Source organism: Dromiciops gliroides, chromosome 3 (genome assembly GCF_019393635.1).
Source record: "Dromiciops gliroides isolate mDroGli1 chromosome 3, mDroGli1.pri, whole genome shotgun sequence".
NCBI classification, from domain to species: domain Eukaryota; kingdom Metazoa; phylum Chordata; class Mammalia; order Microbiotheria; family Microbiotheriidae; genus Dromiciops; species Dromiciops gliroides.
This window is the reverse complement of record NC_057863.1, coordinates 229,501,327-229,513,756: the sequence shown is the minus strand read 5'-3', so window position 1 is coordinate 229,513,756 and position 12,430 is coordinate 229,501,327. Positions and strand designations below refer to the sequence as shown.

Here is a 12,430-nt window from a genome sequence, read left to right as displayed (position 1 = left end):
GTAGTGACGGACAAGTAACACATTTATTAACTGACTAACCCATATACTTATATATGTATGTATATATATATATATATATATATATATATATATATATATATATATATATATATATATATATATATATATACATGCTCATGTATGTGCATATATGTCAATAATTTGAGACATGAAGTAATCCACTAGTGGCTAAATAAGAGATTTTCTATTTGCTATTTAATTTTGCTTTTCAATCAATTTTTGACCCTGTATGTTAACAATTATAGCTAAGGGTTAATTTTTAAATATCTCCACATGACCACTAATCTAGATATGAAAATAAATACAGAGAGATAAGGCATTTGTTGGAAACACTTTTCCTAATATTCTCCAAGCATATACTGTAAATGAAAGATAAATTTGATCCTTTTTCAAGGTTCTTTTGCAGGTTCTTAAATTATATGATTTCTATCTCTATAACTCTCAGCTCCATTCCTAAGAAAAAAATTAAAATGGAATAATATCCATTACTGCCAAGCCCTACAGAGGGACAGATTATAAAATAGTTTACATGTTTTCTTGGTCACAAAACAGATTAAGAGTTTGCAGGGCTAGACCACCATGTATTTTGTTTCCAAAGGCCTGAATCCTTACTTAATTTTACAGTGCAAAGAACTAAAAGGATTCTATTGGTTCTTATAATATCAGCTTGAAGAATATTCAAGATCCACGAGGTAAGTATAAAAATATGTTATTTTTAAGTTCACCCAAAGTGAAGTCTGTCAACCTTGGAAGCATTGCTCTTGAAATTAAAAAATATCAAATAAACTTTTTTAAAAAGCAAATTAATTCACTGTATAAGATACATTCTCCCTTGCTTTGAGGGGTACTTTTTACCATTTCCCACAAAAAGTAAACTATAATTTGTGTAGAGGTATTTATTATTAAAATACAGTTGCCTACAGTCTTGGAAGTAATATAACTCAAAAAGTAATTCATGTTATGGCATTTAGTACTCTTCCTCCCTATAAAACACAATTTCCCTTGCTTACACTATAAAGTTGTAATTATTCTTTTGTTTTAGTAGTTCTGTGATGAGATATGTTATGTTCTTATAAAAGCAGCATCCTATGTTTATGAGATTATATAAAAAGCATTCAGATATAAAATATCAGTAAACAGAAGGCCGTATTCTGCATAGTACTTAGCAAAATCAATCTCTTTTTTTATAGGATTTACCTGGTGAGAAACAGACAATACATGTAATAGCAGTTGCTTTGCTCCATTTCCCATTTTTCATAGATTTCCTAAGCCTTTCATTATCTAACTGCAAGTGCTTAACTAGAATGACATAATCATTGGGTTGGAAGGAGCTTTTCATAGGTCAGTAATCTCATGGCTGTTCCACCCCAGTGGAATCAAAAGCTATCCTGCTTAAACACAAATATCTATATATGCACACATATCTAAAATTTCCCAAAATTTACATTTTTGATTTTGTTAAAGATGGCACTGCCTGGTTTGAGTTCCTTCTAAAATATATACAAAAGACATTCCGGCTATATATTAATAAAAGTAGAATTATTTGTTTAGGATTATTGATATATCAACTTTTGTCTATTCATAATAGTGGTTTTTATATGACACGTATTATACTGTTCCTTAAGGAGGTGAGTATAGAGAAAAAAATCATGTTCTTATCCTTTATATATGTGAGGAGTGGGAATGGATTTATTTAATGTAGGGTTCTATTTGTCCTAGAATTCTCTTTATTTTTTTTAATCTCCCTTATGTCTCAGGAAAATATCTTCTTTATTCAGAGTGTCTAGGTATCCTACTGTCTTCAAATATTTATCACATAGAAAGGGATTCAGACTGGCTTTGCTTGGTCCCAGAGGAAAGAACTAAGATCATTAGCAACTACAGAGAGATATTTGGGCTTATCAATAGACAATCTTCCTGTTACAACAGTCCCAAAATGGAATGTCCTTCCTCATAAGACAGGAAGTTCCCTATCACCAGAGAGGTCTTTAAGCAGATATGAGATCATCAAATGGCAAGAAAGTTACATAAGGTCTGTATGTTTTAGGTACACTTCCTCTCAAGTCCCATCCAGCTCCTTTAAATACCTTTCAGAAAAAGAAATCAATAACAAAGGTCAGCTTTATAAAGTCGGGGAAGCAATTTCTCCAAAAATTGCTCCCACTAATATATCATGGTGTCAGTATCTTCCTCCCTGGCTTGAAATTCCCATGATTAGAGTCATATTTCCATGAAAAATAACAGAATAGAAGCAACTGTCTCCAGAAGACCATTGTTAATAAATTCCTAGAAAGCAGGAGCCTGGCTGTGATAGTTCTTAGCATAGATCAGTGGGGAGAGTTCTGTACTTTGAGGCAGGAAGAACTCTTTTGAACCTTAACTCAGATATTTCCTGGCTGTGTGACTACTGATAATAATCTCTCAGTGTCATCTTCTGTAAATGAGGTTAATAATAGCACCTACCTTGTAAGGTTTCTACATGGATCAAAAAGCACAAAACCCTATAAAAGTTTCAGCTATATAAAAATCCTCTAACCCTTTTACCCAATAAACTCCAGTAGCTCCCTATTACCTCAAGGCCTAATACAAAATACTCTATTTGCCATTCAAAGTTCTTCATAATCTAGCCTCCTCCTAAACTTCCATTCTTCTTATACTTTACTTCCCCTGGCTGTTCCACAAATAAGATATTCCATCTCTTGACTTCAGGCATTTTTTCTTGTTTTCCTCCATGCCTGGGAAAGCTCTCCTTCCTTAATTCTGATTATTTACCTTCCTGGCTCCCTTTAAGTTTCTATTAAAATCCCATCATTGATATTAAGTCTTTACCAACCCCTCCAAATTCTAGTGTTACTTCCTATTTATCCTTTATGTAGCTTGCTTTCTTTATATTTGTTTGCACCTTGTCTTTCCTAATAGATGGTAAGCCCCTTGAGAACAAGGACTATCTTTTGCTTTTTTTTTTTTTGGATCCCCAGCACTAAGTATAATGCCTAACACATAGGCACTTAATAAATGTTTATTGATTATTGATTGATCTTACATTCATATTAATACTCTGATTAGATAAGCTAACTTCACCCAAAATGAAGCTTAGAGACTATAGAAATAAAATGTAGAATAAATAGGTAGAGGGAAAATGTCAATTCATTGAGGACTAGGGATCCAAAAGAAGGTCCCTAATTTGGGAAGGCAGATCTAGCATTGTTAGATTGGTTTATAAAATGTAGCTATGTTCCTAAAGACCAGCCATATTCCACAGCACAAATCAGTCAAAGGGTTTATATTTTCTTGCTGTCTCTGTTTCTATCTTGCTGTCTCTTTTTTTCTGTCTTTGTGTCTGTCTATTTTTCTCTTTCTTTGTTGCTCTCCTTACCTTTGTCTCTCTTTGTTGAACTGTTTCTCTTTGTTTCTGTTTTCTAATCTACCCTTCTATTTTGGTCTGCTTCTATAGCTCTCCCTCTCTCTCTCTGCCCCTCTTTGTCTGTTTTTCTCTCTCTTTTTCTCCTCCTCCCTCTATTTCTCTTCTCTGAATTAAAAAAAAATACAGAGCATGCATAACCCCTCCTGAAGAATTTAGAACAAAAGAAAAAAGAAAAAATACTGAAAAGATTAAACCCAACAAAATAGGTTGTTAACATAACTTAGTCCTGAAGAAATTCATTTAGAAGGCCAATTTTAAACAATAAGAAGCAAAGTCCAGTAAACAGAGTATTCCAGATTACAAAGAATGGTCATTACTTTTTATATTCAAAGGCAGCCCTGGGGGGAAAATGTGAAACAGAGATATATCCTTGGTACTCTTCCACCTTTCATTTCAAGATGGCTTTTCACTATAAATGACAGCCTGGCCCTAACTTTCAAACAGGGATGATATTTTCTGTAACCTCATTCTCATAATTCATTGTTTTCAACTAGCTATCATAGTTAGAAATTATCTGATGGGGGGGGGCAGCTAGGTTGCACAGTGGTTAAAGCACCAGCCTTGGATTCAGGAGGACCTGAGTTCAAATCTGACCTCAGACACTTGACACTTACTAGCTGTGTGTCCCTGGGCAAGTCACTTAACTCTCATTGCTCCACAAAAAGAAAAGGCAAGAAAGAAAAGAAAAAGAAATTATTTGATCAATTATTCCTTGCTTGTACATCAACGAATAATGGCTAAAGAAATCTTGGCTCCTCCCAAACATATGTCAATGTCAATAAAGGAATCCTGAAGGCTAAAATTCTGTTGAAACTTAATTAAATAAATCTATAAGTTCAGGACTTCAGGAATTGTAACATGAATGTGGGGACAGTACATCAGAACCAGGTATTTTGGGATATGGCCTTCTGGGAATACTTTACCCTATATCTATTAATAAATTTTATCCTACCAAAAATCCTTGATATCCAAAGTAAATAAATGAATATACCTGACTATTATTTTGTTTTGCAAAAGTTCTACTACATTTTCCAGGCTTACTAATTCCATTTATTAGTAATTATATTCATGGCTATTGGGTGGGAAGTAGTAGATAGGTGAGAAAGGAAGAAACAGTTGGAGGAAAAGAGCTAAAGTATGTGTATAGGGTGGGTTTTTGTTGTTACTGTTTTTACCCTTTTGGGGGGAATAAGGGAAGTGTTCAGAATTAGAGAAAAATAAGCTCAATCTCCTTTCACAGTCCCAGACAATGTATGTGCATCTGTCTCTATCAACCCATTTCAAGAGTAATATATGAAGGTAGGAAAGGAAAGATATAAGATGTAGAAAAAGTGATGCATATTAAGAGAAAGAAAGGCAAGGGGAAAACATTGGAGTAGAGGGAGAATGAAAAGAAGGATGGAGAAAATTATGGAAAGGTAGATCATAATGCTATAGGTAGGCAGAAAAACAAAACTATAAGGGGTCTCAGTCTATTTGTTGCCAGTCACTTATAAGTTTGGAACTCTCAGATGCTGATAAAGACAGTCCAGGAGCCTGTAGCCAAGAGCCTTGCTTATAGTAATGTTTATAGCACAATGCTCTCAGCCAACATTCTAGAAATAACCCTTTTAGAGATGCAGCCTGGCAACTACTCCCACAGGTGCTATAGCTATAGCCAATAAAGATCCAGAAATGAAAATTCTAGCATTCTCAAATGGCTCAGCATCCAAAATTGATATAATTTTATCAATGGGAGTGTCATCTACAAAATAGCATTAATAACTGTATTGCCATTATACCCTAAGGACCATGGGAATCTTTGCATGGGAATCTTTATGGCTAAAACCTTCCTCTATGTGTAGATTCCCCCTTTGGAATGTGAGTTCCTTAAGAGTTTTACTTTCTATGTATAGCCTGTGTTTTGTGCAGTGCTTTGCCCATTGTAAGCATTTAATTAATATTTATTTATCCATTTATTCAATCATTCAACAGTTTTCTATCATTCAATAAGCTTTTATTTATACTTCTGGCTACTTATATTCAAACCATTTCCACTTCCTTATCCAGACCCAGATTACTGGATTCTCCTGACCCAAGAAACCTATTTCTTTGGAAGTGATCATAACAGAGTTCCTTGTACATGACCTTTTAAATTGGCCCACTGGAGAAGTCTCAGGGAGATGATATTTATCATCCCCTTCAGAACACAATAAAGAATGTTATCACTTTCTTTCCAAAACAGATGTGGCATAACGATTATTACCTTTTTTTTTTTGAAATGGAACCTTAAAAATTCACAATTTATTCTAGTTTGGATGAAACATTTAAAGTGCAGTGGTAATATATTTCTGTTGCTATCTGCTCTTAAGGGTACAATTCCAAAGCTTTACTTGTTTTTACACTTCAAATTCAATTTGTTTCCTTTTATCTTCATAATTCATTTAAAGATTTCATTGTGTCCTAGGAAAGATACAAAATACTTACTATTACTTGCTGCTTGTGTGGCAGTGAAGTAAAGAGACACCTTAGCACTTTTTAGGCGTACTTGTCCCCAGTAAGTAATGGCCTGTATTTCCACCATATAGTTATTATTTGGCTGAAGACCATCCAGGACCACATAATTTTGAGACTATAATTGAAAAGAACATAGGCAAACAGAAGTGAAATATTAGAAAGATTCTAATTATCATTGAATAGGGATCTACTCATTTTTAAAACTTATTCCTAGGGAACACAAAAATAAAACATTTCACTAGTGGTAAACATCTCAATGTAGCCTTTAGTTTTAATCTGTCTTAAATTCTATTTCATTTTTTAAAAGACACTATAGGAATAAAGCAAAAGTCAAAAGAAAAAATATAATTTCTAATTATGTTTTGTTGTTGACAAATTCAGTTAATGAAATATAATAATCTTTTAATCTTTGAGGTTTTTAAATACTTTACAAACTTGTATGTGTTGCATTAAACCTATGCTACAATAAATATAACTGACTGAACCACTCTTTCCTCAATTATTCAGGATATTGAAATAACCAAAGTCAGCTCAAAATGAATAAGAATATCATGATTTTATAATGTGCTTATAAGAAGGTTGATATTATAAACAATTCTACTACCCACTGATTTGATCTTTTAAAAATCTTTTTTAGTTTATCATCTCATAACAATTCAAATTTTACAAATTATGTGAAAACTAAGCACTGCAGTCACACAAATCAACATAGGCTCTGCCCACAAGGAAACTTAGGTACTCTTGATCTAATTCAACATGGAAACAGAAAACAATGAATAAAAAGAAACTGAAAGAGGGAGAAAACACAGATGTCTAAAGGAATCAAAGAATGATTCTCAGAAAAAGGATGATTTCTGAGTTGAGCATAGAAAATAAGGAGAATGATATGGCCTAAACTTGCAATTTCAATTATATAGGAAACTTCCAGATGATGGAACTCAACAGAAGTAGGTTGGAACAACTTTTTTTTTTTGGTGGGGAGGGGGTGTATCTTTTTTTTTTTTTTGCAGGGCAATAGGGATTAAGTGAATTGCCCAGGGTCACACACCTAGTAAATGTCAAATGTCTGAGCTCAGATTTGAACTCGGGCCCTCCTGAATCCAGTGCAGGTGCTTTATCCACTACACCACCTAGCTGCCCCCTGGAACAACTTTTGCAAAAAGTCTTAGAGAATTGCCTAGGCTACTAAAGACTTTCCCAAAGTGATGCAGTTAAGTATGTGTCAGAGAGAAGAAAAAGAAGGAATATAAAGATTCACAAAGGTGTAGATAAAAAGAAGGAAAAGAATTCTAAAGATAAGAGATGACTTATGAGAGCACACAGACACAGGAGACAAAATGGAGAGTACAGAGAACAATGATAGTACAATTTGGCTAGAATACAGAGTATATTAAGAGGGAGGGAATGTAAAATAAGGCAAAGATGGTAAGTGAGTGGGCAGCCTTAAAGGCCAGTTCTAGGAGTTTGTATTTTATCTTAGAGACAATAATGGAAACCACTGTATATTTTTGAAGAAGGAAATGGCATCGTCAGACCTGACTTTAGCAAGGTTATTTTAGTGGCTGTGTGGACAAAACTTTGGAGAAGAAAGAGGCAAGGAGAATGATTAGTAGGACATTAAAATAGATGATGTTAATGTATTGGACCTGAACTAGGGTTTTGGTAAGCCAAATTGAGAAAAAGAAAATATGCAAGAAATGTTGTGGCAACAAAATGGACAGGACTTGACAATATAGTAGATATAGTGGGGGAGAAAGAACTAAACACAAACCTCAGTGATCGGGTGATTGCGCCCTGATTAGGAATAGATCAGTATAGTCATGTTTAGCAAGGCGAAGTGATGGATTCTGCATGACATATTTTGAATTTAAAGTGCTAACAGGATATTCAGGTGGAAATATAGAGAAAATATGTGAGAATTTAGGATTAAAGATAAGGACTGAAATTAAAACTGTATATACAGAGTTGGGAATAATCTGAACATAGATGACATTGAAATCATTGACGCAGATGAGAATACTTCCCAAACCTCTATAAAATGGAGACAAAGAGGAAAAATATACTAAATTTTGAGGACTGAAACAATGAAAAATTTCTGATTAATCTTCACCTGATAAGCTATTGGTAATTGGTTATTCAACTATTCTAGTTGAATTAACCAAAACATCCCATTCCCTTGTTATTCTGGTTTCCTGAGGTTTTGATTTAGTAAATCCTGCAAAGTAATATATATATATATATATATTTGTGATGCTACCAATAAGAAATTCAACCTCTCTTAATTGTAAATTATAGGGTCTTGAGCTTTTTGTTTTGTTTTGTTTTGTTCTTTGGTCCCCCTACCAGATTCTGAATTCCTTTGCTTATATCAAAGATGAATAGAAGCAGATGAGATGGTCTGGTCAATTGCCTTTTGTATATTGCTTCCGTGTCTACAAAGTAGAGGATTTTGTAAAAAAAAAAAAAAATTCAGCACTTCCTTTAAAGAAGAATCAAACAGTTTTCTGGAAAACAAACTTTTTTTTTTAATATCCTTGGGTATGAGGCCAAATTTTAAAAATGCCATAAATCATACATCTTGTCTCAGGAGAGATATGATTTAGAGCTGGAAAGAATCAAAAAGATCATGTCATCAACTCTCTCATTTTGCCCAGAGGCTGAAAGAGATTAAGTGACTTGACCAAGGTCATTTAGGTAATAAATAGCAGAGCCTAGGATATGAACTTGGGTTCTCTTTTTACTTATTTTCTAAAAAAGACTCCACCTACCCACTAAATCTTATTTTCTTCACCATAGAGTGGAAGACACTGATCCCAGATATAAAGTAGTTTCCTCATAGGAAAAGGATCTAGTTGATACAGCAAATTAATGTTGGACAGGATTCAGGAAGACCTGAGTCATAATCCAGTCTCTGATACTTACTAGCTGTGTGATCCTGGGCAAGTCACAACCTCCATCTGCCTCTATATCTTCATCAGTTAAATGAATATATTATCTACCTCCCACAGATATGGTGAGTATAAAATAAGATATTTGCAAAATGTATCACAAACCTTAGAGCACTAATATAAATACTATTTACTATTATTGTTGTTGTTGTTGTTATTCACAGGTTCTCTAGTTCATCAAATCTCACTGAATCATATAGTGAGACAAACATTAGACTTGGAGTCAGTGACTCCAAGGTCTGTTACAAATTTTATGACCCTGGGTAAGACATTTAAAACTCTCTTAACCTTGGTTTCTTCATCTGAAAAATTGAAGTAATTATATTTAAACTACCTACCCTCACAGGATTGTTATAATTACAAAATTTTGTAAACTTTAATGATCTATGCAAATTGAAGCAATTATTTCCAAATATTCTTACAAAACAGATTCTAAAACTACCTGGCTTCAATTTTAGGCACAGAAGGACAAATAAGTATCTATTACTAAGTCCATTATATCTACCCAGGTAGATACACAATACATTTTTTGTGAACAGACTCTTAGTCAGAATCCTGAAGGGCTTGTCTCTTAAACACTGACTCCAAGGTAAGAGAATGTCATGTAAAGGCTGAGAATTTACCCTAGTCAATCATCTACACTCTTTATGGCTAAGAAAATAAATTCTTTGATGCAGATCCTTTACATGTTTACCTAAAGTAGTAAAAAAAGAAAAGTCAAAATGAAATAAATATCCCTTATGTGGACGATTTCTTGGCAATTTCAGTACATGCCTTAAGGAAGTAAAGGCAGCTGCAGCACTACAACATGAAGACTGGGACAAGAGTTAAGATAACACATTTGTGGTAACCTAGGAATAGTCTTTAAGAATGTACTCTCTGGGTGCCTACAACGCAAACTGCCAAATCTCTACCACTCAAGGAAAGACATTTGCCTTTAAATCTTTAGCTTAGGAAATGGGGAGTGCCCAAGATAGAGGACCAAAAACAATATGTGTCAGAAACCTTAGGAGGTCCTCTATTTTCCAGGTGAGAGAATATGAAGCAATTATTGTGCAATTAGAAGTCAGAGCAGCTAACTCCCCCAATCCAGGACCTCTTCTTGGCTTCTTCATGGCATCAAATGCAACCTGGAAAGTAGCCAGCATTACAGAAGTCCAGCCCAACAGCTGTTCGTGCATTTGGTATCTCCAAAGCACACCAGCCTCATGTCCTCAACCCCCAAAGGACTTGTAGAGCAACTAATACATAGGCCATTGCCTGAGCTAAGAGTTAAAGAGGCAATTGCTTTGATTTGAAGGACTATAATGTCCTTTACATGAGGAAAGGGAGAGGACCAAATAAGAGGTCAACCATCCTAAGACTGTATGCCAGAAGTCATGATCTAAGAAAATTAATACTATATTATGCATAAATTTTCATAGGGTGTAGACTAGGTATAGCAACACACCTGTGAGGAGCATTACCACCAATTCTCCTATTAAAGGAAATGTGAAGGACTAATAGTAATGCTCTTCTGGGATGCACCAGCACACCCTACCCCGTGTTTAGTAAGCTATCTGTGCATAATAAAAACTTAATAAATGTTTGTTGACTTGACCTGGTCTATACCCTAAGCACACTTATGCTGCCATGTTTAATCAAGCCAGATTTCATGGAGTGACCAAATCTACAACTAAGTAAAAAGCAAGAAAAGTTGTTGATAGCAGTGGACCAAAGCCAGAGATCTCAGCAGGCAGTAAAATAGATGACAAAGGAGAATAGGAGGTGGTGATGTGATGATGGCTTATTTCAAGTAATTTCTCTGCTAAGGGCATCATCCTTTCTTATTGGCATATTGGTATCACGCAGATTTGAGGTTTTACTGCAACAAATGCAAAATCACACTGCAAAATAACTATTTCTGCTTTGGAGAACATTCTGGAATATAAATTTGTCTGTTTGCAAAAGTAAAATGAAAAGGTATTTTTGTTTAAGTGCTCTGTGTATTACACTTTTGGTAGCTGTCTACTTTGCCTATTCTTAGGCTTCAGCTTATTTTAGGAATCACTGGTCTAAAGGAGGATACCGGAATCATGTAAATTTACATTTTCCTTCTTATTCAAATGATCACTTATTAAAATTTTCAATAAGCTACATATTCAATATTCCTAATATTCAACTATAAATGAAAGAAATGAGATTATTATGCTTCTGGCTTGACACTGATGGATTATTGGCCCAAAAAAATGAAGATTATTTTTTTTTTGCTTTCTGTTTCATTTGAGAATACTATCACTTTCAACAACTTCCATTTTTTTAGATAGAGAAAGCGCAAAGAGTTAATAAATTCCTGAAAATCTCTTCAGAATTTTAGTAATCTTGATAGGGAGAATCATGTAAGCTGTATAGAATACAATATAGTAAATTAATGTGGGAATATGTCCTTATAAGGCAATCAAAATAGAATTGCATAACAGAAGGACTTAGATAACCTGATATCATAATGCATAGCAAGAACTAGACCTGTGACTTAAGAGATATAGAAGATTCCCATATGAGTAAATTTCCTTTACATTTCAGAGAGCTACGTAGTTAACTATGAGGTTAAATGACTAGCACAGATTCACACTGACAATGTGCGTTGGAAGCAGGAACTAAAACAAGAATTTCTTGACTATCACGCTAGTTCTACATATGCCATAATATACTGGCTCTACAAATAAAGCATACCTTAAAAGTAATCATACAAGGCATTGTTTTTTCAATTAAACATATTTTTGTTTTATTTCAATTTTGTTTAATATTATACATTGTTGTTCAGTCGTTTCAATCATGTTTGATTCTCCGTGACCCCATTTGAGGTTTTCTTGATGAAGATACTAGAGTGGTTTGTCATTTCCTTCTCCAGCTCATTTTATGTAAAATGAGGAAACTGAGGGGAACACGGTTAAGTGACTCACCCCAGGTCACACAGCTAGTAAGTTTCTGAAACCAGATTTGAACTCAAGAAGATAAGTCTTCTTGACACAAAGCCCAGTGCTTTATGTACTGTACAAATAACTACCTATAAAATGCTTTCCATACTTTAATGCTGAAAAAGATCTATGATCTCCATTAGTACAAATCATAACATCCCCATGACATTGAAGATAGTTTCATGAATTTCTGTGGCCAAAAAGAAAAACAATCATATGGTGACCAGTCTTCTGATGATGAATGTCTCAGTCTGAAGTAGGTTTTTCCTTAGATGACAGGTGAAGAATATAGTGTCACCCTATTCAAAATCTTTCTAAGTTGATGGACCTGCTCAGACTCTTCAAGACTTAGGATCCTCTTGACAACATAAGGAAATATCAAAGAAGCTCTTTAGAGGGGGGAACAATATTGCAAAATTAAAATATTGTATACTTTTAAAAACTGAATAAATCAAATCAGTTGTTTTATATCAGCTACTGCATATCGTCCAGGATATTCAATATCATCAAATCTTATTTCAGCACAATGTTTCAAAAGGAATTTTATTTGTTTTCATCTGGGCAATAAACTAGCCTAAATAATT

General features: G+C 34.1%; 1 protein-coding gene across 2 annotated transcripts in view; it reads right to left on the bottom strand.

Annotated features, from left to right (window-relative positions):
• Positions 1 to 12,430, bottom strand: part of ANOS1 (anosmin 1) — a 251,753-nt gene that overhangs the window by 44,301 nt on the left and 195,022 nt on the right. For both annotated transcript variants that reach the window (XM_043998140.1, XM_043998139.1), the window contains one exon: positions 5,912 to 6,056. In XM_043998140.1, the coding sequence (XP_043854075.1) occupies positions 5,912 to 6,056 (145 nt within the window). The remainder of the gene's footprint in view (positions 1 to 5,911; positions 6,057 to 12,430) is intronic.